The following is a 27,167-nucleotide window of genomic DNA, read 5'->3' as shown; positions in this document are numbered from 1 at the left end:
CCCTATAATTATCTATTGCTATAAAGTACTTTCTCAAGCAGCATCTTGCAGGTATCTTTTACATGCATGAATTTAATTTACATGCATGAATTTAATTATATTGTTCATGAAAAATCCTCCTACTCTCTCATCACTGACTGGAAGCATATCTTTTATGTGCTTCCCTATCCCCACTGACACAGATCAGAGAGAATATTTCACTGGAGCATAAAAATGATCCATAGCAAATGCACAACTTCCATGAACCTGGACTAAAAAATCTGTAAGACTGAAACAACTAGTAAAACTATAAAGGTCACTCTACATGAATATGAATTTAAAGTATTTTAGCCTTTTTTTCACCTTTTAGATTCTCCCACAAATATTTTTACATTTCTTTTTATTAAAAAGAGAGTCTAATCAAGAATGAAGCCAACTCCATTAGTAATTTTATAAAAGAGGTGTAGCATTTGGGGGACTTGTGATATGCTGACAACCCAAAATCTGCTACAGAAATTAATGTCTCACAAAGTCATATGAAAGTTTAAAATATTGTATAGTAAACTTTTTTCTGTAACAGCTTGCAAATTGCATGTTCTATGTTATGATACACTACATCAAAAATGTTTTATTCAGTTAGCTTGCATTTTCCATGACTTCAAGGAGTTCTGAAACTGATGTAGTAGAAAGATTCATGTTTATGCTGGTACACTTCTAAATCTGTTTATGTTTTTCAAGCAAGTAACTGTAAAGGAATGTGTCTTACTAGGCTGTGGAATTACTCCCTATCCAAGGTATAATACCTAAATACACATTTGGTGAAAGTTACAAATATTAAACTTGTGAAGGTGTTTGGTTTTTATTTTCTTCAAAAGGAAAGAACAAGCAATGCATTTGTTCTACAGCACACAGCAAATGCTGTTATTGCAGGCACCAAAGGAATAAACTGCTGCCACCCCAGAGCATGTGTTCTCAATCCGTACTATACAAAACTATATCCACAATAACAGTTTCCTAGTAATTTTTTGTTTGTTTTAACATACTTAAACCCAAAATTATGACTTCCTCCTTTCTTGGAACCTAGCAACATGGCAATTACCTGTCAATCTTAAATCCGTCAAATCCACCAGGATCACAACGACAGAAAACTTTTGGGACTCAGTCTTTTAAGCTCTTCTTCAACTTCCTTGAAGACCAAACTAAGCAGTTGGCTTTGGATGATGAATACATGAATGACCTTGCAAACAAAAGGCATACACAAGGCACAGCTGGAGACAAGGGAACTCCACGTGCTGATTACAGGATCACACCAGCACTGATGGGCAGAGGAAATGCAGTCCATGAGCAGCCTCAGTGCACAAACAGGTAACAGCTAGCTACAAGCATCATTTCATGACAATCTCTGCAGCAAACAAATACTAGTAGAGACCTCAATATATTCTGCCTAAAACATCCCTAGTGTGCTGTATTCATCCTTCACACAGAACTCACTTTTTCATGCTTTGCATGCACAAGGAAACCATTTCTCTTCTACTTGTGCCATAGCAGAGGAATTATTAGATGCAAGTGCTGATTTCGTGATTGATCCTCTGTAATAGTGGAATGAGGAACAGGACAAAATAAAAAAGTTTTTTTAACATGCCTAATACTTTCAACAATACTTCAAAGAGATAAATGAGAAAATTAACATTAGTACATACAACAAGTTTAGTCAGAAGAGAATCTATCAAGCACTCTCTAAAATTAGTCCCTTCTATTTCTTCAATGAAAAGAAAAAAATACATGAGGAACATTTCTTTTTCGGACATAAATTTTACAGGCCAGCTTTAGTTGGTGGAAGATTATTTTTATGCAAATAATTTAGAGGTCTGCAGTAGCTCCTAGTTACCCAAAACCAAATGGCCCAGACAGCGTGTTTGTCCCAAATCAAGTATATATTTTTTCAAAACTTAATCTCTAGAATTACTGCTGGTAAAATCTTTACCACATTAGACCTTTCTGAAAAGGAAAAACAACAAAAACTGCTAAAAGTAGGTATTTACACAAAAAGAAGCTAAATCAGAGGTGTAGTCTTGTAACATCCTCTTTCTTGCCATTTCTTCCAAATGACTGTGTAGTTTTAGTCATCACCTGACCAAATAAATCCCCATTATATGGCTAAGACAGAGTTCTCCCTGTTACTGGACATGTGTATGTCCAGTCACAGAAGAACATCTCAGCAGCCCCTAAAGAAGCTAGTCCGGTACTCTGACACCCATGCACCACCTCCTCTCCTGTGACAGGGAAAATTATCACATAAAAATCCTGTCATGAAAGCCACATAAGGGGCAAAAAGACTGCAACACAAGATCTCAAATTCTCTGAGCTATTCAAAAGGTTAGCACTATAAAGTTAAAGCCATGGCTATTAAAAAAAGGACCTTATTATGGTAATGGAGCCAGAAGTGTTGAGAGTTTCACCACCAGATTTATCTACCATCTTTGAGTAAGGATCAACACCAGAGATTACCAACCTGTGAATTCCAAAACTCTTTATGAATCCAAAACTTCCAGTCAGATACACAAGGTGTATATTGGTGAGAAGAGTGAAGTGGTGCCCCAACACAGGGCCAGGGGAGTAGACAGCTCTCACCTCCAAGCTGAAACTTCATTATCAAAAGATATAATAGGGCTGACAATGGGCTGTGTATCCCCAGGGCACAACACAACACTGAAAAACATTTAAATGAAATATTCATAACAACAGATTTACAGCAGACTAAAAACTCTAATGCAAGGTCTAGATAATTCCTTTAGGAATGGCAGCTTCTCATCAGCACTCTGTGTAGGGAAGCAAACCAGGAAATCTACCCAAACTGCACCATGTCTCCCACCACTACATATTACCCATCACTATATATTACCAATTCTCAGCTCTGCTTAGAGCACATTCCTTACACAAGTGCTGGAAACGCATCCTTCAGGGCACAACTCCGTAACTCGCTCTTCTTGCATTTGTACAGTGTCAGGTGGGTATAAAGTTGTCAGTACCTTTTTATCTTCTCTAGACTCCTTTTACATAAAATGTCCATGGAAAGTCTCAACATTAATTGTTTTCAGTATTCTCAGTATAGTCATGAAGTACAAGAACAATTACATGAGGCAAAATATCACATTGCTGTGAGGTCCTAAGATATATGGGAAACACAACTTTGTTCTGATATTTCAAAACACTGCAAACACCATGATGCAAACATTAAGCAGATGTAGAAAAAGATGTATTATCCAGCCACCTTCTCACTAAAGCTGTATTCCTCTGGAAGCTGCTCCCATCAATTATTTCACCTAGAGACCAGACTGACCTTTTTCACTGCCTTCATTTTCATCAACTTGATTTCTGATGGCATGACAGGATCAAAGCCAAAAGGACAGACTAATGCTAAAAGCATCCTATTTTAATAGCTTCTTCATATGTCCCATGACTGAAGGAAGAAAAGCCTGTCTTGAACACAGATGCAGCAGGCATGCCAATACATTATGTAAAAAAGAGCAAATAATTTATAACTTCCTGAGAGCAACTCATTTTATGTTATACTACCAGCGTAATGGCACAGTTTAAAAGATGGATTTCAGAGAGAAAAACCTGATCTGCATATTAGATTGATTGTAGAATCAGAAGGAAAATGGCTTAAAAATATAATTCTCCATAATGTAAAAAAACTACTCTTCTTGGATAAACCTTGTCTGCTGATACATTTTTTTCACTGAAAGTATTCAGGATCCATAAACATGGATGCTAAGATTTTAAAATACAAATTTATTTAATTACAAGTAAATGTGAATATATATATATACATGGAGATATTTCAAAACTACATTTCAATGGAAGTTCAACGTGGTTTATTTTCATCCTTCACAAACAATATTTATGGAGCATGCAAGAGTGTATTTCACTCTAGCAGAGTGCCAGACTTACTGGCATGAGAAACAACCTGACATGCAGTTTTTTTAACCTAAGCCAAACTGTGTCAAAAGTTACTTGGGACATTTAAGTTAATACCAAACACATGCATAAAACTATACTGCAGCAGATTCCTTCTGACTACTGTCAGCATGAATGAACAAACTTATTTTTTACCAGAAAACTAACAGAATAACAAAGCAAAATGTACTAAAAGAACAGAACCTTACAGTATTATTAAGTCTTGAATCAACTTCATAGCAGATGCAAAGCAGTATTTCCTTTCCATAAACATATTTTATATTACATATAAAATCCACAGCTTAAATATTTATAATATACCTCTTTAAATAAGGATTACATTTTCAGGCAGATTATCAGACTTCAATTTAGTTACTGAAATAAAAAAAAATGTTTAGCCTAAATTCATCTGGATGAATAATACATCCAATTGTTGTATAAATTCAGCACCAGGAAAGACAGGAAGACACTGTAAATAACTTTGCCATACCAAATATATCCCTTGCACTAATTATACTTTATTAGAATCTAGCACTAGTCATGTCTACAACTTCTTAGTTTTTCTGGTAAAGCCAGTACATTATTTATAATTTTACTTCTGTTCTTTAGACTTACTAGAAAAAACACTTTGAATAATTAAACCTGGTATCTAATGCATTTGACAGCTTGCAGTTTGGGCTTCCTTAAGACCATTTACTATTTACATTCCACAAGACATCACATAATATAAAAATTTTAAGTGAGAGGCTGCTCCCTCTGGACTAGTAATGTAACTTATTACACTGCTGACTACTATTTAGGGTACACCTTTGGGGGATGCATGTGGTGCGTGTTTCTTTTCTGTTTTTCTTTTTTTCTTCCCTTCAGTAACTTATGCAAGATCCTTTTTCAAGCCATCCAAATGGAAAGAAGTAGATCCCTTGTGAACTCACTGCTTTAGTTACTGAACTAATCCATGTCAAGCAAGACACAATGTAAGTTTACTTTGGCTAAAACTTTATCAACAGCAAGTATGTGGCAGAACGTGAATGTTATTTTTCTAGAAGGAAATGTTTCTATTAACTTGCTGTCACAGAAGCATAATCTGCATTTGGCTTATGTAGGAACTAGAGAATCACAAAAGTGGAAATATATGTAACATAATTTGTTATTAATTATGTTCTGTGATCACAATAGGCAAATGCGGCCTGATTTCCTACCTGCATCATCTTCCTGTAAGAAAATTTAGATGCAGGATAAAAGTAACTATGAGCACAGTATTCTCTGACAAGAAATAAAAATATATTCAAGTCTCTTCAGTACAACAGCACTGTTTAATGGTTACCCAACATAGTGGATTTTTGTCAAAAAAAAAGCAATAACAATATTAATAATGATAACAACAACCACCACACGTAGATTCATACTAAACTTCGTTCCAAGAACCTTACAGCCTGGTTGCCATTCAATTATTGATTCTGCAATCTATTCTGCATACTGACAAAGGAAGCCATATATTTTTAACACATCAAAGTGCAGTGTCTAACAGGAAACATATAGGCTATGATAACATGATTGACTTAATTACTTTTATTTCAGTGAATCCACTTAGAAAAGGAAAAGTTCGGAAAGAATTTAGTGATAGTTTCAGGGGTTTTTAATTTTTGTACTGCTGAGGAAGAACAAAATGTACAACAAAGATAGAAAATATAAATCAAATGTTGTTTCACATTTGCTATACACTTTTCAAACTCTCATAGTTATTCTGTTAAAAATCTCCATTTGAATCACAAAGAGAATAATTCCCTACAGATCAAGCTGGACTGTCAAGTTAATGCATTCAGTGCTCTTCAGACTTATTTAGTAATTTGTTTTCCTTTCACTCTGACATACTGTAATGTTCTAATCAATAAATTCCTGGACTTAGTATGCCCTTAAAATGAACAACTGAGTTTCCATACAGGAGATTGGGTTTGATGTTTATTTCAATCAACACCCACTCCCAACCCCCAAAAAAACCCCAACAAAACAGTCTTGACAATGAGTCTTGGAAGTAAACACTCCCAAGATACGTTTCCTCCCTCAAATTCTTTAATACGTAGAAAAATGCTAATATGCATATTTTTATTCTATACTCAGGCATTTTTAAACCATTGATAGCATTGGTATCAATTTACACTATATTTAGATTTCCACATTTATGTGGTTTATATTCTAATTCTATTGTTTTAATGCTTAGATCAGAATACTTAAATTGGTAGAAATAATAAAATCAATATTCTAAAAACTTTTCCCTGCTTATTTTTCCCACCAAATAAATGCACCAGAGAAACAATGTAATTAACAGGTTTTCATGGATTGAAAACACAGAAAAATAAAAACTTCATAGCTCCCTAAAAGTCAAAGGCATATATTGAGCAGATCTGCTTCTTTCTATAAAACAAAACCCCAAAACCCCTACAAAAGAAACCATATAAACATACAGCCTGCATGAGTGATTGGCATAGGTTTATTTATATTTTCATGCATAAAGTCTGTGTCAGAGATTATTAATCCAAAATCATTTTAAAAGCCCATACAGCTGTCCTCCTGAAATAAACCAAGTTAACAGACTTACAATTTACATCAAATACTCATCAGCAATCTTTCCCAGTTTTAAAGATTTTATATAAGCTGCACAACATGTTCAGTGCCAGATATATTTGTCACCAACTTGCATTGCTGTTCTCTTGTAGAAGAAAAGCATAATACCTTTGCATCTTACATACTGTTTTTTTTGTTTTAAATACTAATTTCATCATCTTTTAAACATTTTTTTACAGAGTAATAACCTTGATCTGGTGAAAAAGTAAAGAGCTTCTTACCATCCTGATCCAGTATTTTTCACGTCTCTCGATGTTCAGCAGCAAGGAGCTGTTGCTGTTGCACTGCTTACTAGAGACACTGGAGGCTTTGGAAGCAGAGAATGTTTTATGTGGTTAAAATGTATCACCACTGATTATATTTCAGTCCCTCAATTCCTAGCCTTGATGCTCTGGAAATCAGCCAATCCAAGTGATAAAGAGGTTTGCAACGAGAAGTTGCAGAATTTCCACAGTGAATGCTTCATGGAAATGTTTTGCTTCTTGATACTTGTTTTTTTATATCCACTAAATGTTAAAATAAATCCTGGCTCCCTTTTCCCTCCTTCTTTTTTTTTCCCTAAAATGAGATTCATATATTGTTCACAAGGGACTTTGGCATTTGCTATAGCTAGGCACAGTGCAGAAGGGCATCATGCCAGATTAAGCATACATCTCAGCCAAGATACCTGAATTTTGACTTGCAACACACCCTGTTATTCCAAACATGGATCTTCCTAAGCCAAAGCTCCCAGCTGCCAAAATGCACAGTGTTTTTGTGAGGCAGCCAAATGCCCCTTCAGATTAGCTAAGAGCATCTTTTATTTGCAATGTGGTTGGTCGTTATTGGCTTTTCTTTTCTTTTTTTTAAACACTTTTTTCCCTAGGGAAGACAAAGTGGTAAGTTCCAAAGGGATGAAATGATCAACTGGCACTTCTACTGCCACTCCTCTCAAGAACAAATTTCACACAGCAAATTTCCCAGCATATTTCCCTGCAATGCTATAACTATGTTTAATTACTCAGTTAGCATTATAACCATCTTAATGTTCTCAATGGTAGCTCAGGATGCCTCTGTTTTGTATGATAAAATAAAACAACAACAAAAAAAGTCCAAAAAACAAAACCAAAGCAAAAAAGCAAAAATACCCCACAAAAACTCACAAACCCAAAAGCTAACTAAACAGGCAGTCCTGACTCCATGGTGTTATGAAATAACACCTCACAGTAAGAGGTGACAAAGAGGGAGGCAAAAGGAACCAAATCAGATTACTGTCTAGTTTAACAGGTACTTAGAATAATTTCCATGCTTTTTGGGCCTCCCAATAAACGGGTTTTAAAGAAAGGATTATCAAAAGGCTATGGAGACTACCTTGGAGATGTTCTCAAGAAGATGGCATATTAATGTACTAAGACAGTGTAAGACTGAGACTGAAATTTTAATGAAAATGAAAGAGTATGGAGTGATGCTTCTGCAACAACTGAGAGTTTATAAAAGTCTAGAAAAGTGAAGACCATGTTCTGTGCAAGGAGGGAAAATAAATTCAGAAGATATGTCTGTGGGTTTTTTCAATTCTGTTTGCAAAAGGAAACAATAATGATTTTCACTGAATCTGAATGGGTATGAAAGTGCAGGACTGACCTGAAGAATGCAAGGAAAAGGATGCTGGACTAATTGGCAAGCTTGTTTAATAGGTGAAGAAGGGCTGGATGGAACATTTGAATGTTTGTTGAAACAGCAATGAACTTTAAGAAATTACATTAAAAATAAGATTTAATCATCAATAATATTGACAATGTAGTTTCTGAACTTAGAGAAAAATTAAGTAATAAATTACATGGGTTTTGAACACCATGGCAATATCAGGTTGTTTTCTAGAGTGACAAGGAAGCAGCAGGAGGGAAGTCTGTAGGAGGCCTGTTTTAGCCATTGAACTGTTGAAATCTAGCTGAACAGCCACAAGAAGTTCTCTTAATTCCAGACCCTTCTTCTTCAGCCAGAGCTAAAAAATTCAATTGCAAGGCATCATGGCAAAGATGAATTTGACATGTGTTTACAGATGAGCATGTCTGATGTAAATAAAAGGACCACAGTTCAATCCCTAAGACAAATAGCAAGATGGAGTGGAATGCAGTCCTGAAAGGCTGATTAAGAAGATAGAAGGGTAAAGAAATAAGCAAACCACATTTTATGAAACCAAGACAGGAAGAAAAATGAACAGCAGTATAAAAGATAGCTTACAGAACAAAGAAAATCAGTAGACAGCCCTAGTTTCATTGTTTGACCAGAAAGCTGTCTACAGATACCTTGTCTTGAGCAAGGTATCTGAATGAGGAGAATGCACAGATTGGTGCCCAGCACCACACCAGCACTCGGGCAGTGTCCATAAACAACTCACAGTTGTACGAGTCACACTGCTAATGGGATTTCCATCAGAGAGGTTCTACATTTAATATCACTGAGACCCAACAGAGAATTCTGCGAAACAATTCAATTGCAATCAATCTGGCTACAGGTCTTGCTCTTTTTAGAAGTAAAATCTTCTCCATCAGAAAGTTTTCAGTCATCTTACTAGTCTACACAAATTTTTCCTGTAATCCTTGAAACCCTTATGCTCACAAAGATATATGCTGGGATAGTGATCAGATGCCAAATATGGAGACACGCAGCCAATTTGTGCTCCTGCATGTTTCTACACAAAATGTGTATGGGACAAGGTAGTATGGCCCTATGCATACATGCAACAATTTTCAACTCTGCCTTTCAGTCAATGAAGCCAGAATACTTCCATTTTTTACTGAAAAGTAATTCAACTATTTAATGCATACAAATTTCAGAACAAAATCTGTCACAGTCTTCTCACAATTAAAACATGCACCTCCCAAATTCAAGCAGAAATATCACCTCCTAAATTCAACTAAAAGACATTTCTATACAGAAAAAATGCTATCATGCACCAACACAGGCAGAAAAAAAAAATTCAAGTTGTCTAACTTACTTTGGCATTAGCACACCTGCTTCAAAACAAAGCCACCTTTTCCATTTACTTTGAACTCCTTCTAATATGGAAAAAGAAGTGACCACCAAGGGAGTTATGTACTCATATAACTGCAAAAGTTTAAATGTGAACTTCAACTTCTACATCTATAAACCTTAAAGATGATTTTTTTTTCTCCCTTCAATTCTTGAAGGATCCAAAAGCAATGGGAGCCTAAATTTTTCAGACAGAGTCAGAATTTCTCCTTTTCATGAGGAAACCAATTTCTTCCCAAATTTGAGTTAAAACCTGTAATTTAATCCTTGCTGACTGGTTACAACCCTATTGCCAGACTTTACCCCTCCCAGCATATTAACTGCCAACATGAGCTCCATGCTTCAGAAGCTATTTCAAAAATATAAATAAAGCTCTCAAAGGCATCTGATAACATTCTTTAGGTCCCTGTAGAAATGTAGTTATCAGGCTACATAATTTAAATACTTATTTAAACAACATAAATATGCCCTTGAATGCTTTAAATAATCAAGGAATGCACAACGAAGCTGAAAAAACTTAAGTTGGATTAAAAGTAATCTATTTTGTATGAAAATAGGTTAGATATGGCAATACAAGTTATTTCACAAGTGTTCTTTGCAACATGTAACCATTCAGACTAGAGCCCTCAAACTGCAACAACTGAATGATTGTACTAACTGGTACCAAACATAAAGCAACTGATCAAAGAACTGAATTTTTGCTCTGATACAATTTCTTTTATTTTGGCATTTGATTGTTGTCCAGAGAGAAAAGTTTAAAAAAATCAATTTTTCATTAAATGAAAAATCCTAATAAATTTAAATGCAGAATTGTTGAGTCGTTTTGGATTTGCTTGAGATGCCACAAAGCCTCAGGGACATGCAATTTTGGCTCCCTTGGGGCACTCTGTAAGTCTGTCCAATTCATCCCTAGAGTTATGAAGCATCTTCTCTCCCCAAAAGTTGTAAAAATTAATGTATGTATCTATGAACAATTTGTTGTAAATAGGTAAAAATAAACCACAGTGTGATAAGTAGCAAGACAAAACCATGCAATATTATTTGGCATCACAGAATGAAGACAAACAAGATTATATATGTCTGCAGGAATTCTAAAAGTCAGAAAACCAAAGCAGATACAAAACTTCAAAGGCACCAAAACAAAACATCAAATTTATCAATAAAACCCTTAGATTTTTTTTTTTTTTTTGCTGTGAAGAAATACATCCAAATTGCACTCTGAGCGTAAACTGGTACAATGCTGTAATTCTGAGGGCAAAAAAAGTCAACTGAACACAAAAATTCTCCATTCCTTCAAAATTCTAACCAGAATAGGAACTCCAAAACAAAATGACACAACTATAAATGCCAGTATCTGCTCTTCATTATTCATCAGTTTCATCAGCAGCATGGAAAAGCAACAGGATTTGCAGGGAAAAAAAAAAGTTGTAGGAAAGAAAGAGATAGAAAGCAGAAAGACAGAAGCAAGATGGCAGAAGTGGGATAGGATGCAGAGAGGGGCAGAACTTCACAGTATCTCAGGCCGGTCCATCTTCAAGACTTGCTAGATCTACAAATAAATAGCTAGCACAAAAAACAACCAGCAATACTAAAAATCAAAGACTGATATCCCCACCATCTTCCACAAACAAAGCAGTACTTCACCTTGCAAGAAGCTTTACCAAAATCTCAGATATAATCATGAAATCACTCACTCACAATTCATATATGAATATCAGTGAAACTTTCTAGTAGTAAAATCCTGTTCTTCAGGAGGACTTATAAAAGCACACCCTCAAATACTTCAAATGATGTTCTGAAGCAGAAAGAAGATTAAGACATTCTACTGGACTTGCAGGATGGAAAAATTTTATGCAAAATTCTGCTTGTAGAGTTTTGGACCTCACACAGTAGGAATGTAATTTCAAATCAGTAGAAGTACATTCAGAGATTATGTAATCTGCAGACTAGAAGAGGCTCCTTACCAATTAAAACTCTGCTCAAGCAGTAACCAAAGATTAAAACGTGGCCCTGGATGTTTAACATTACTAGCCCTAAACTGATGTGCCAGCTCACAGATCATAACTGGAGCAGGTGGCAGCTACTTAAATGGGCAGTATCAGTACACAGAGGATAATGGGCTGTCATTGCCATCAAGCACAAACACTGCTTACATGTTTCAAAGAAATATTTTCCCTTTATTTTTGAGGAGCTGAAGGTGTGAATTAAGGGTAAGAACAGTTGCAAAATAAATTCCATTGCATTAAACAAAAAAGAAAAAAAAAAAAAAGACAGAGAAATAGAAAGCCTCCTTATCTATCACATGCAGCCGAAAAAACATATGAGTGCTGCCTCCTAGAGTCCAGCTGCCTGGAACAAGTCTTTCTATTTTTAAAGTGATCCAGTGGCCAAGAAAATCTCCAGGGATCAGGAAACAATAACTACATTCTCTTTCAGCCACTGTTCCAAGGGGCTCACACCACCCCAGCTCAAGTTACACATAGATTCGGGCCTATGTATTGCCTAAACAGCAAAAACAGGTATCAGCTTCAAAACAGAGCTGAATTAATCTCTCTCTCACATATGCACATGAATCCCTGCCCTCAAAATCTCATAAAGGAAAATAAGAGTTAATAGACCCTCTGTCTGCACAAGTCCTGAGAATGCTGCACAGAGATTCGGTCTCCCACCACTTCTCCACCTGGAGCAGCCAGGTGGGCTATAAGAGCCACTTCACTCCAGGGAGTGGCTGGGGGAGACCTGTCACAGAGCAAGATGCAGAGCTGCTCTGAGAGGGTGGGCAGCTTCCATTTCCTGTCATCAGTGTCAACAGAGGCCATGCCACCCTTTCTCTGCAGGCTGCAGCCAAACTACTCGGAGCAGCACAGCGTTTCTTGATCTAACCACTGAAATTAGCACACACTGTAAATCATATTTTAAAGCCAAAAGCAGATGTTGAAGGAGCCCAATTTAAAGAAGTTTAGGGTATTTTGAGCACTAATAAGAGAAAACTATTTTGCAAGTTTGTAGCAATCCTCCCATCAAGCAGCCCATGAGACGTTTCTACAAAAAAAAAAAAAAAAAAAAAAAAAAAAAAAAAAAGAAGCCAAGTACAAAGAGCATGATCCTATTATTTGAGGCAAAAACAGCCTTTAAATACTGAGAGTACAACCAGCGTAACTCAGGAAACATTCGTTTCGGTCACTGAGAAATGTGGTCGCCAGGACAGCGTTTCCCTTTACAACCTTGCAAGGCCGCAGGAATTGCCCGAATTCCAGGCGGGAAGCACGGGAGCGGACGCGCGCACCTCCGCGCGCGGCCGCCGGGGGGCGGTGCAGCCCCGCGGGCGCGGCGGCGGCACCTGCGGGCCGCACCCAAATTCACCCGGCAGCCCGAGCAGGAGCGGCCGCAACGCAGGCTGTCGCCGAATAAAACAGTTTTTATGGAAAGAGCCTACGTAATGCAGACACTAAAAATAGCCAATTAGTATTTGGCCTCCCGTGTAACAACGTTAGCTGTGTTGATATAATTACCTTTGGTTTCTATGTGAATTACACTTAATATGATTTTACTGGATCATAAAAGACATTTTATTCTGCTGCAATACTCTACCTAATGCCGGTCTCAGACTTTGGTAGAAGAGGGGTGAAATGGCAGAAAGAGAAAAGGTGCCACTAAGATGAAAACAGTCAAATACAGAAGTGGAGAAAATGGAGCAGCCCCCCAGGAGATTTTCAGAGCTTTTTGTGACCTCAGGGTTACTACTGATAAAGGTAACCTATATCTGTTGGACTTCTTTGACTATGTTACCTCTCCAAAACTGTCCTGAGAAAGCAAATGCCTGACACACATACTAGAGATGGATGGCTCTGGAAAACTCCAGATGAAATGGGAGGCAGAGCAGAGTACTATTGCAAAGTCATATGGACAAGAAAATGTTCAGAAAGGCACTGGATGTCTAAGGCTCATATTCCTGTGTGACACAGTACCTGTGAGATGTGGCAAATCCCAAGCAACAGGGCCAAACTATTCCAGTGTAAAAAGCTCAGTGACAGAAAAAACCTACTTTGAAAAGCAACACGTGAGTCTGCACAAGTACTTCTCAGGGAAGGGACCAATCTCAAAAAAAAATGAAAAGTATTTGAACAGCACCACCACTTGCTCAGGTACCAGACACTATGAAGCAGGTGATGCTCATGACTCTTCATTTGGAAGTGGGTTTAAATCAGCAAGAACTCAAGCAGGCAAATGACTGCTACAGATTTGTGAAAACTTGAGAAGTGTAGGTGTACACAATATGCATCTCCAGCACAGACTGAGCAAAAAATGGACCCGCACAGTGCTGAAAGACATATGCAAGCTCAATATCCCCCTTACCTGAAAACATTTTCTGAAAAGACTCAGCAAGTGGTCAGACAGCCAAACAGAAACAACCTCTGGAAATGACAGACCATTTGAAAAACTGATAGCAGTGCATGACAATCTGGCCCACCTGTGCTAAGAATACAAGAAAGAAGATAGAGAAGAGCCGATTTAGTCGCAAGGTCTTTGAAAAGATTCTAAAAACTCTGCACAATCTTCTGAACAAAATTCTTTAACAAAAATGTTATCCATATTGCAAAAGTAGAAATTGTATTTAAGGGATGGACTGCTGGCTTAAAAGACAGAGGAAGAGTGAGTTATGGCTTTACCCTAAACTAAGTAACGCCAAATACAGTTGAGATCAGCAGACCAAATCTTTCACTCATTTGACCATGCTTAAAACTTGTCCATTTCACATAGGATCACAAGATGGATTATTCCATGTCCTGAGAGGTAAGAGGCTCTTACCTATGAAAAAGTAAAGTCAAGAGTCTTACAATAAACTCTGTAAATATATGTTTTTAAAACAAAAGAAGTTGCTGAGAAAGAATAGGTTATCTCACTCTGGAGACTGATGCACAGAGCTGCCAGTCCAATGGCCAAGAGCTTTGAAGTACAGACACACAAATCAGAGTGACAATCTGCTTATACACAGATACTCTTGACCTAACAGTCACAAGAGACAGGTGCCTAGGGAGCAACACTGCTCCAACCACAGGTCTGCAAATGGTTTATGTTATCCCCATACAAACTATTGTGGGGGGAGGACCCTGATCAGAAGATCAACACCCATACCACTGCTCACTCACTTTCACCCCTCAGTGGCACACAGGAGACAGAACAAAGAACAAAGCAAGGAATCTTGTGGATCAAATAAAAACAGCTTAACGGGTGAAGGAAAGAGGGGACACACCACCCCCAAAGCAGCAAGTGACTCAAAGTCACTCACATCCTCCCACAAGTGTGGATACCCTTCAAGAAACAACCACCTTGGGAAATACTCACACACCCCCATACTCTCCTTTTTCTACCCTCAGTTTCTGTTGCCAAGTAAGCAGTCATAGCTGTATCCCATCCCAACCTCTTCCCCACCTATCTTCCTACTGAATTTAAGGGAGACAGAGAAACAAAGACCTCTGTGCTGTGCAAGCACTCTTCAGCAATAGCCAATTAGTGCATTATCAACACTGTTTTAGCCATGTATCCAAAACACAGTACCACACAGCACTGTAAAAAAAAACTAATTACATCCCAGCTGGACACAGTAAAACTATTTTGCAAGAAAACTGACTGTCAAGACAGACAACCATAAAAAGAGAGCAATCTGGATAATATGGAATTAGACAGGTCTTAACACAAGAGAGAATGTTGCAACCTGCCTGAAGCCACCATAGAGTGTGAATTGGTGTTCAATTCAAAAGATTCTATGGAGAAATAAATTATTAAATCAGATGTAACTTCATATATGAACATTCTCAGACTTGCTCTTTGTTGCCAAAGCATTGCTTACTTCGCAAATGAAATGTTTCCAGTGGTTCTCTGGAGTCAGCTGGTAGGATGACATAAGAGCTTCAGTTAGGAAAGAAAAGTGAGAAAGAAAAGTGAGCAAAAACCCAAAGCCAAAATCAAGGCTGCCTGACTTCTCTGGACACATCTTCCAGATGAAAAGTGATAACTGCTTGTAAGACCATGTTTTTCAGGCTAGCAGGAAGTGACTGGACAGTGGAAAAGTGGTTGAGTAGCAAAGTAAAAAAAAAATTTGCAATGCAGCATGAGACAAATAAAGAATATACAAAACCAATAATATACTGTGCTGGTGCATACAGTCAAAACACTGTACTGGCAGAGGAATAAAGGAATAATATGCATTTATAGTAATTTAAATTAATACCCAATTTTTAGCACTGTAGCTAAAATTTAATGTCCGGTGATGAGTAACTTAATGAACTTATTACTGGTCAAGCTGAACTGAAGGCACAGCTTAAGTTCATTAATAGCTTAATCATCTAATGATTTTAAGGCATCCAGAGGTAATTAGGGCCTAGGTATTCGTCCTGGCCCAATTTTTTGCTGCCACAGTGCATATACAGTCTCAGTAGTTTTGGCTGTGTTTCACTTGTTGCTATGTTCCAATTGTTTACAGAACTGAAAAATATGGGGTTGGTGATATCAAGAGTGACCAAGAGCTCCAGGAAAACAAAAATAACCTTTGAAAAACTAAGAACTGAGAAATATACAGAGAGAATGCCACACATTGCAAGAGCAATGCCACCCAAATGCCACCACTACTTCCAAAGTACTGGAAGATTCTGCCCTGATGACGTGAACAAACTATGACTACTAAATTTAACAGCATACTAAAGTAGCGTCCAGGAGTGCTCTCCATATTACATTTATTTAATGTTGTCTTTTCAGCCTCTACTGGATAAGCTTCAATGGGAACAGACCCAAATACCTCACACAAGGGATTGAGGAATCCACAAGTCAGACATCTGAATAATAAAAACATGACTGGAAACCTCCATATTGCACCTGGTTGCTGCACACATTGCTTTACAGCAGAGAGAAGCCTGTCTCTAAAGGGATCTTCTTGATACAGGACTTCAAAGATCCAATGCTCAGAATTAATTTTAAAATCAATTAATACCCTCTATGTGATACATATAATACTTCCTATCTTGGTAAGTCTTTTTTGGGCAGGAGAGAGAGGGAAATGTAATAATTGTCATTATTTACAAGAATTATATGTAATTTTTATGTAGCCAACAAAATAAAGCTTCCAGTATATATAAATTTCCTTAAGACAGTTATCAGCCTTTGAATCTGCTATAAAGAATTTGACCACTAATTGGCGAAAAAGCCACAGCATGTCCACATAATTTACAGGAACTATTAAAAACCACAAATCAGACTAGTTCAAGTTACAAATTTCTTCCAGCAGATCTAAATATTTGATTTTTTTTCTTTGCTATGCCTTTACAATTAAACAAACTACATTTGGATTATATTCTGATCTTTTATAATCTGAAGAGAGTCATTGATACCAGTTTTACATTGTCTCTTTCTCTCAAACAAGGCAGTTCATTACTTCATTAAAACCAGTCTCTCAGAAAAGAAAGTTATACTTGGACATACTCCCATTGGAAATTTCTTCTGCCCACTTTTCAGTAGGGTGCTTTCAAGACTTTATTGAGCCCCCTGAACACAGGAGAGTTTCCAGCTAACTCGGTCCCGATTTAAGAAGAAAACAGATTATATTTCTGTGGCAAAAACTAAAACCATATCCTCCCCAATCCAAGGACCAGAGCTTTAATCCCATGAACTAAAATTTAGATATGTTTTGCAAATGCATAACATAGCTATGTAATGCAAATGCAAACTCTTTGTTTTCCTGAAGTTTTATTTTTAGCTAAATGATGGGTGCACCTTAATTAGAGTTTTATATTGCCCCTGTACTATTTGTGCTTGTAGACATAAGTCTGTGCAAGTGCCAGGGGCAGATGAAAAGTGAGGGCAGTGTGCCTCTTCTTATAGACACTTGCAATAAACAACATGAAATATAGTAGCTAGGATATTTATCTAGAAGCTAGAGAGCTAATTTAAATCCAAAACCAACAAACTGAGATGAATTGCCATTCTCTGCCTTTATTTCACCTCTTCAGCCCTCATGACAAGTCCTCTCATGGGATTTGCACATCATACTGTATACAAGGACCTAATCTCAGTACAGAATGCTAATCCACATTATACAATATGCTGTTAAAAATATAAAGGTTCCCTCCAACTTTCTCTACATGCTTTCACACAATTCAATTTATGTGAGATTAGGATACATACATTCATAAACTAAGATTCTGTCATACAGTGAGCATGGGCTTTTCTTAATGTGAAGATAAAGTGAATCATCTGAAATTGTTCAGATTCTTCTTCTTTCCAAAATAAACACATGGTAATTATACTTTTCTGCCTTTTTTGTAACATTATACTTTGGACATCTACCACAATATGGACAAATCTGTAGCAATGTCAAACTCTGTGTTACTGCACAAATATCTTTACAGGCATTAAAAAAAAAAAAAAAAAAAAAAAAACAACCCCAAAAAAACCCAAAAAAGTGAAAATGTAGCCTTAAAAAACAGGGAAGAATAAGGAAGCCTGTAACCTGAAGTAGTCTGACTGCATTATCAAATGAGACAAGAATGGTTGTTTTTGTTTTAACTGGCATATGTCCCTGCACAGAGGTGTAAAGTAAATCACTAGTCTTCAACAAAAAATCCCAACAACAAAAGTGAAAAACCACCCCTTCTGTAATAGAAGTTTGATAAGAATGAACATAAAACAGGTGTTGTCTGATACACTTTGTAAGCAAAGTATATTTGTTGCAGTCTGTAACCCAAGACAGTCAATCATTCTTTGAATTACTGTACTCATGCATTTTAACCTAGTCTCTACCATTTTTTACTTAGAAAAAACTTGCAATTGCTGATTGATAACAAAACATTTTTACCAAGCTGCTTTTTCAAATTCCATTTTACTAAAAAATGACTGAATGATTCAGTTTTCTGAAAAATTGAATAAAGGTAATTATCTCTCTGAAGAATAGGTGTGCAGCCACCACAAAGGTTCTTTGAATACTGCCTGATTTATACTGTCCCTCACCTACTGCACCATGACCCCCTACTCTGTAGTATTCCAAACCTATAGAAATGGAAACACTGGGACTCCAGATGGCAAACAGTGCAGAATGTGAACAGACTATAAATCGCCTGAAGAGCTCAAGGTAGGTGTTAGGCAGGCAGGACAGGTAATCTTGTTGTCTTTTTAAATTTTAGTTTTAAAATCACAAACTGCATTTGCTTGCTTTAGCATACAGACTCACAGAAGTGTAAAAGTACTTGAAACTATATGCCCTACGTTCACCATTTTTAAAAATTAAATAAAGGTAACATTCATTTTCTTAAAAAAAGGTAATCTAATTATGTCAGGTTTCTGGTTTACAGCCTCACATAAAACATGGCTTTCTGTTATTATTAAAGTGTTTTAATAGAGGGGGAAAGGTATACTTTAAGAACAGGGTTACTCATTCATGTTCAAATAGCAAGAAAACAAACCAGCAAACAAAAGCAAAAAGCACACCACTACCAAAGCCCCAACCCCTAATTGTAATATAACACACTTACAAAGAGAAGGACTCCATTTCAAACTATGACAAATTAAAGACCAAATCAGTGTCTGTGTTGAATATAATCTTAGAAATGAAACACAGCCTAAAGCCCTCGAGACAAAAGCTCCGCAGTAATCAGCACTACATAAGCCATCAACATTTCTTCCCACAGAGTTTAAAATTGAGAATTTTAAGGCCTTGATCTCAAGTTCATTGGAATTAGCAGAGTTTTCAATGTCTTTGGATTATGTCCTAGAGAAATAAGCTGGCAAAAACAGACTGGAATATAAGACAAGGTAACAGGAAAACACATTAACAGTAAGAATGAACTTACTTTATTTCCTGAGAAACAATTTGCACACCTGCTTTATTTCAAAATCCTAATGCAATTATACTGCAGGCTACATTTGCGTGCAAGAGGCAGCAGTTTCTTTGAAGTGAAGATCTTCAGCTCATTTCAAGATAAAACAATAAAACCAAACATTAAAAGTAATAATACATGTATTATAACTTACAGGGACTTGGTAATTTTGTAAGCAAAGAACAAAATATCACCATTTTTATATAAACTGTAATGAAAAAGATTAGATACATTAGTCATAACTCTGGCAAAAAATGCAAGAATACCAAGATCTAAATACTTTTTTTACAAGAAACCACTATTTTACATCTTTATCCTGATGATTAAATCTTTACACTGATGGTAAAATATCATTTTATCCATCATTCAGTATTACACTTAGTTATAGCTAACACATTCCAGAGGCAAAAGCATGGACTATGTGACTCCCAGTCTTCCTTTCAGTCATGTTTTTTATTATTTACTTAAAAGAGGGACGTATTTCTTGGGCATGCTTCCAGTGATCCAATTATAAAACATACATGATTGTAAAAGTTGACAGAAAATATATACATTATTTTATTATGCAATTTTTCTTCTTTTCCATTTCCCAGCAAAGAAACCTCTATATTCTCAGAAAATACACCTATTACATGTATTTTTGTTAAGTGATCTTTTATCAGTGCAACAGCTTGATAGTTAATAGGTTTCTGTGCCACACTGTTTGCATATGTAGCTTACAAATTGATGAAAAAAAAATGTATTTTATAAAATTACAGAGCAATGTAACTAAATATTTTAATAACTATCTCTGAAAGACCACCTGTTGGTTTAAATTGCTCCAATGACTTGAGAAAAATGAAATGAGCTGGTAATTTGTTTCCATTTTACAGATGTATTCAAGAATAAACATGGTTTGGTGCTTGATCTCTCACAGTCTCCTGCAAGATCCTCATCGGGAATCTGATTAAATATGGGCTGGATGAGCAAACAAGGATGAGGACTGAAAAGTGGCTGAAGGGTCAGGCCCAGAGAGTGGCGGTGGATAACAGGGCAGAGTATGCCTCAGCAAGTCTGCAGATGATAAAGAACTGGGAAGAGTGGCTGATATGCCTGAGGGTTGTGCTGCCATCCAGAGGAACACTGACAGCCTGGAGGAAACTCAAGAAGTTCAACAAAAGGAACTGCAAATTCCTGTGCCTGAAGAGGGACAGCCTCAGCAGTTCCTGCGTCACCATCTGCTGGGGGCAGCCAGCTGGAAAGCCGCTTTGCAGAAGAGGCCCTGGGGATGCTGATGGACACCAGGATGCCCTTGTGGCAAACAGGACCAGCAGTACCCCTGGCTACATCAGAAGGAGCATTGCTGGCAGGTCCTTTCCCCCTCTACTCCATGCTGGTGAGGCCACAGCTGCAGTGCTGTGTCTGATCCTGGGCTCCCCAGTACACCAGAAATATGGGGCTACTGGAGAGACTCAAGCTAAAGGCCATGAAGAAGATAGTTAAGGGACTTTATCAGTATGTAAAAATGTCTGAAGAGAAGCAGATGTAAAGACAATGGACACAGACTTAGCAGTGGTGTCCAGTGATATCTTGCACTGTTTATCCAAGTGTCTGAGGTAAAGCTCTCCTAGCTGTGTGAAGCTATGCCCAACACAGAATATGCAAACACTAATAAATGCTATAAAAGTTATTGGAGCGTGTGTGTCCTGTATGCCTATGTTTTAATAAGTGCACTCCTCAAAGGAGACAGATAAGAAGCACTTTATGTGGGACATGAAGTGACTGGTAAGTAGTATTATGAACTTGTACTAGCAATGCAAGTTTAATCAAAAAATTCTAATTACACATGCCTCAAAGTTTCACCCTTCCTGAAAGAAAACAACAGCTAAATCAGTATGCTAGAAGACAAGAAATCTGAACTTGCATAACGTCACATTAAGGCTCTCTGAAGCAGCTGTTATTAAGAATTGTTCATATTAATATTGCCTTTCAAAACTGGGACCTAGACTGTCCTTTACCCTGAAGCCAAATAAAAGCCCTTGCTCAGCTAAATAAGTGTAAGAAGGAGACCTAGCAAAATGCTAAAATGTACTATGATAGCATTTAAGTTTCCACCTGTCAGAACACAATTATTTACTTCAAATTGCTCTTAGGCCCAGGTTCCGCAATGCAGTGAGGACACATCTTGTAAACTCAAAAAGTCTCAAGCACATCAGAACCCTACCTCAAAAGTCAGTAGGCAGATCTACAAAATAACCTAGTCCTGTCATTTTGGGAAATATTTTACCATTTATGCTTTGGATTATGGTAAGTCAAATTTCACTTTACAAAAGCCAGCTGCTTAATGGCTAATGTTGATATTGACATGGAACAAATAAGTAATTGAAGTAATTCGTCCCCAAAATCACTGTGTATTGCAACAGCCTGCCATAGCCATCCATCTAGGTTCCTACTCTGAAAAAAAGAGACAAAAAGCATACTCTGTGTGAGGCCAAGATGAAGTCAAACACATCTCTAAAGATGCCAAATTACTTTGCATTTCAACCAACCATCAAAAGGGAGGTTTATGACCGGTTCCTCTCCTATTCTCACATTCCTGCTCCCCTCTTTTCATCGAATTTGCTCACTCTTCAGCAACATGAATGCTAGATAATTTCATCTATATGAAAGAAAGTAAGCAATTCCCTTTGGCAAGAAAACTAATTAAACTTTCGATAAAAGTCAGCAAGTTGATCATCTTAGCCTCTGGTCACAAGATCACCAGCAGCAACACAAGGAATGTGGCTAATCCCATTTCACTATTAACCCACAGAGGAGACATGCTTAGAACTGCATCTAAATTTTGCAGTGTCCCATCTATTCTGGTGAGCTGATGACTATTCACATGGCTTACAACTTGTCTACGTGTATCTTTTAGCATTTTTACTGGATACATCCCCAGAACCCTTATAGAAAGCTGAGTAATGCTATTAGTCCATTATATAGAGAGAAACAAGTTGCAGTAAGAGTATGGTACCTTGTCCAAGGTGACAAGAAAAACACAAAACCTGTTTCCACTTTCTCTTTAAAAGTAGTCCTGAGATACTGTCCTGAGCTATTATTCCCTGTCTATACACAAAACATTTCTTTACACCAGGCCAACTTCAAGAGACTGAACCTAGAAATGGAGTATAAAAGCATAATGAAGTGAAAATTGAGCAATACTTTCTCTGCTCATTTCCATCGCTCTTTCAAAGACTAGTCATTTTCCTAGTAATTTCAGAGAAGCTAAGCAAAGCTGACTCTGCAACAGAAGAAACTTCTGGCATATGAGGAAACTGGGTCAACATTTTGATTCTCAAATAAGTACTCCTACTGTTAGATACTCTTTTATCTACTACAAATAGAATTAGTCACAAATAGGTTCTGAAATCTCTCAGGCAAAGTTACAGTCAGCCTAACTGCAGACAGCTTACCTTAGGAGTAATCTCAGAAAGATAATAGCCAGGTGCACTTAAGAGCAGATGCAGGGGAGAAATTACACCCACTTCTTTACTAGAGTTGGAAATGGCAAATATTTCCCACAGTCAAAGTGAGGTCAAGCTCAGGAACTGGCCAGACTGAGAGGCCAGAGGCAACATGTGAGGAAGATAATGTGGACACCACCTGGATTTACCAAGAGCAAATTGTATTCAACTAACCTGAATGCCTTCTGTGTGATATAACTGTGAATTCTGTGGACAAGAGGAAAGCAATCATATTGCATAGCTGGACATTGGCAAGGCTTCTGGTAGTCTCCCATATAATCCTATGAGTATAAAAAGTTGCAGTGGTGTAACAACACCATAAACTCTAAAAGTCATGCCAAATTAAATCAGTTAACAAACACTTTAAAAAAGCTCAGGAACAGGTTTTCCAAGTGATACATATCTTCTCTTGAAGTCTGCAAGAATAAGATATCTTCCACTGCCTCTAGAATATGAAAGAAAATAAACTAGTCCTATGTTTAAGATCTCAAAAGACAAGAAAAAAGGAAAAGACCAGTTTAAAATCCACACCTATATTCCCTCAAACCTTATTACACAGAGGAAAACACAGCTTCCTAAAAGTGTTGAATAACTTTTTGCAAACAGGTTGGACTTCCCCTCCCTCTAAAATTAGTCCATTAGGATGCATACATAGTCAGGAATTCAGGATTGAGAGAAAATATAAGAACTGGTATTATTTAAGTTGGGGTTGGAAAAAAACCTCACCTCAGAAATGTTTGTGCAAATGTAAATTTGCAAAGACTTATGTCTTGAGTGTTCATATGGCCATCTAGAAACTACTCATGTGCCCTCTCTGCAAACAGAAAATATAAAAAATAGAGAGCAAGGTGAAGACACTATTATTTGTGTCCAGTCATACACAGCAAATTGCGAATAAATAATTTAAACCAACAGAAAATCCTAAAGAACTTGTCAGATGAATTACAACTTTGATAAAATTAATTCACAATTAGAATATCCGCAGCTTGTAGAAAGCAAAAGTGATCCCTATTCACTCTAAATACTTAATATTCCCCTTTTTGGTGGTTTCTGTAGCTTCCACATCCCTCACTTAAAGGTATGCAACAGAAGTTAGTTCAATGAGCCAATGACTCCACATGTCTCAGGAAAATACTAGTGTCCATGATACCAATTACAGTGAAAAAAAGAAAATCAATCTCTGCATTAACATCCATGTATGTTTTTAGAGCCCACTATTCCAAGGAGTCAACCACAAAGGTGCTTTTGCTGTTCTTGTCTTGTTGAAATATTTTGGCAGCTTGTATGTGGAGATTCGTGATGGAGCTTCATTTCAGGCAGAGCCTTCAGGGGAAATCAGCGAGTCTGCCATTGTGAGTATAGCAAAAGAAGAAACAAAACCAAACAGCAAGAAAAAAAGAAACAAACCTACAGAACTCTATTTCTAATTGCTAGCACAGAAGTACTAAGCTAATACAGAATCCAAAACACAACCCTACTACATAGAAAGATCTGAAGAAACCAGATTTTGGCCCTTTCATCTTGTACAGCAGGTCTTTTCCTCTGATTCGGTTACCCAAGTTAAAAGCTTTCAAAGGCTGAGCTAAACAATCATGTTTTCCACTCCAGAACCCTAAAAGAGCTTCCATCTTCCTGTGTACCCCTACAAGCGAGTTCTCTGCTCTTTCAGCAATCTTCCAGCCTACGTTTCCCTCACTTTCTTCAAGCTTCATGGTTCCTCTTCCTCTCTGCTTGCCCTACCTCCACCTTAAAAGCTTCTCCGGGCCTCATGGCTCAGTCGCTTTCAAAAATCACTCATCTCTCCCTTCACAGCAGAGCAGCCAGGACAATATAACAAGAGAGCCTTTCCTCTGCTGCCAAGCTGCCTATTTTTTTATTTTTAAAGAAGAAAGCAAGGCAACGAATAGTAAATGTGCAATAAATACAACTAAACAAAGCTATTACAATATTATACAGTTAAAGTTATACATATATATAGACACTAAAGGTAATTAAGTAGAACTAGAAGAAGCTACTGTAAAACCAAAGTAACTCACAGAAGAGAGGCCACAGTTTTGCTGTTTTCAGACTACACTGCCATCATCATATCTCAAATTAGACATGCAATTACTATCTAGAATGGTCTTTTGGGGAGGTGTTTCCTTCATGGTGGTAACCAACTGGTAACTGGTTCCTCATCAAGCTGCTCTACTCAAGTCAGGAATTACACACTATGAGCCTGAATAAATTAGCCAGATATGTTATCAAAAATTAAGAATGGCCAGAAATAAACTGAGAACATCTGATGCCACACAGAATCATTAAGTAGATAAACAAAGCTAAAAGTATACTGAAAGGTTCTTATAAAATATTTTTAATCTTGCAAATACTGGAGAAACACACATTTAAAAAACCCAAAATGCAAACAGCTGTTAGGGAAGGACTTTTAGTAAAAAAGAAATCATAGAAAGCATCAGCTCAAATACAACAACCAGATTTAGTCCAAACAGGAAGAGATCTCACAGTCTTTCAAAAAAACCACACCCCTCATCCCGTTACTTAAGCAATGTATTAAAAAAACCCCGAAACAACAAAAATAAAACACACAGTAGTAACCTGAGAGCTAAAACAAACAAAAATTTCAAGTACTTTATGTGTGTCTTAGGTACTGTGGCCTGTAAATCAGAAGGTATTACTATACAGTGGTACTTCTATAATAAACAGGTATTTCTACATCTGCCACAAATTTCTTACTTGATCACAGAAAATCCTATTTACTACCTGCACAAACTAACTTGAAAAGATGCACTCTTAATTTTCTCTTCCTGAAAAACAGAAATAAATGTGCAATCATTTGAAAAACAGATTCCATAAGAAAAATAAACAGCTTTTTCATCCCTTTCAAGACACAACAGTACAATGGCTTGTATTTCTCGGCACAGAAAAAAAAATTCAGAGCCCTCATTTACTTAAAAGAAAAGACATTCTGAAAGAACATTGTGTTGGCTGACATGACAAAGTCACACTGGTGGTGAAAAGTTTTATTGCTCTTCATGTAATCATTGCCTTTTTTATTACCAGATCCATAGACCACACTTGCAAGGCTGTCAGCCAGCTCCCATTCACAACTCAGAAACTTCCATCTTCCTTGCAACTCCAGAGTTTTCAGAAGTGCATATTTGGAATTTATGAGTTTAAATCACTAAAGAACTTCAGAAAGTGTTGCCCTGCCAGAACAAAAATTATGTATAAACCTTGCAAGAGAAGTGCATTCTTGAAAATCCTACATATATTTTGCTCACCATATTTTCGCTGGGTGTTTCACACAAGGTGTATTGCAGAACACAGCATGTGATACAAAAACAAGGCTGTGGATTTGTTAGAGGAGTTTGAGATGACCGAGCAAAAGCATGGGGACAAGGGACTAAAGAAAACAGAATTTTAAAAAAGCATCATGAAAGAATTGATGAGAAGATAGAAATTGGAAAATAATTAAAAACCAAGAGCCTTGGGTAGGTAAACCCAATCTTGAAGTAGTAAAAAGGAAAACAGTTGTGCAACATATTGTCTTGTAAAAAATGGATATCAGCAACAATTATTTAATGACAAACAGAATGTCTGGAACAGCCCTGGCACAGACAGACACTAGAGGAACAAAGTGCATGTTGTTGTAGGCTCCTACACAGGTAATAATTAGCATTGACTCTATGATTGCAGAAGGCTGATTAACTGCTTTGTTATATAATTTTAGACTATATTATAATATACATTAAGAAAGTCAGTAACTCTTATAGTTAGTCTGATACAGCTTTGATCTAATTGGTCAATATACGTAAACACCATTCAGCGTCTAATTATGAAATCACCCTTTGGTATACAAATCTCCATAACACATTCTACATGTGCACAACAGCAGGTGCAACAAGTCAAGATAAGAATTGTTTCTAATTCTTTTTTCTGATCTTCTCACAGCCTTCCCCAAGAAAGTGCCTGGGAACGTCTGTACCTGCTCTCTGTAGCCAGAGAGCTGCTACCACAAGCGCACAAACTGAAAAATAAGTATTTAAAAAAATTTAAATTTCCAGCAGACTAAGGTTTCAGCTATCATATGGTAGCAGAAACAAATTGATTTAGGCTGACATGCATTATGTCCATATACACAGAGCCAGAGAATACAGTGTGGCACATTCCAGCTTTCCACAGCAGAAGTTTGATGCAGCCAAGCCATGACAAAAAGGCTCAGAGAGAACACTATTGCAGAAAA

The 27,167-nt window shown here is 37.1% G+C and overlaps 1 protein-coding gene across 4 annotated transcripts in view; it reads right to left on the bottom strand.

Annotated features, from left to right (window-relative positions):
* The window catches only part of PLD5 (phospholipase D family member 5), a 172,206-nt gene that overhangs the window by 131,882 nt on the left and 13,157 nt on the right, over positions 1–27,167 (bottom strand). Inside the window, exon 1 of one of the 4 annotated variants that reach the window (XM_030268568.4) lies at positions 6,783–9,032. The exons of 2 other annotated variants lie outside the window; for them this stretch is intronic. In XM_030268568.4, coding sequence (XP_030124428.4) covers positions 6,783–6,785 — 3 coding nt within the window. In that variant the 5' untranslated portion in view covers positions 6,786–9,032. Of the gene's footprint in view, positions 1–2,491; positions 2,650–6,782; positions 9,033–27,167 lie in introns of those variants that run through there. One more of the 4 variants, XM_072927277.1, reaches the window with a different exon arrangement.

The sequence above is a fragment of the Taeniopygia guttata genome, chromosome 3, assembly GCF_048771995.1.
Source record: "Taeniopygia guttata chromosome 3, bTaeGut7.mat, whole genome shotgun sequence".
Lineage (NCBI taxonomy): Eukaryota > Metazoa > Chordata > Aves > Passeriformes > Estrildidae > Taeniopygia > Taeniopygia guttata.
The sequence above is the reverse complement of the archived record's forward strand: the minus strand, read 5'-3'. Positions and strand labels throughout refer to the sequence as shown.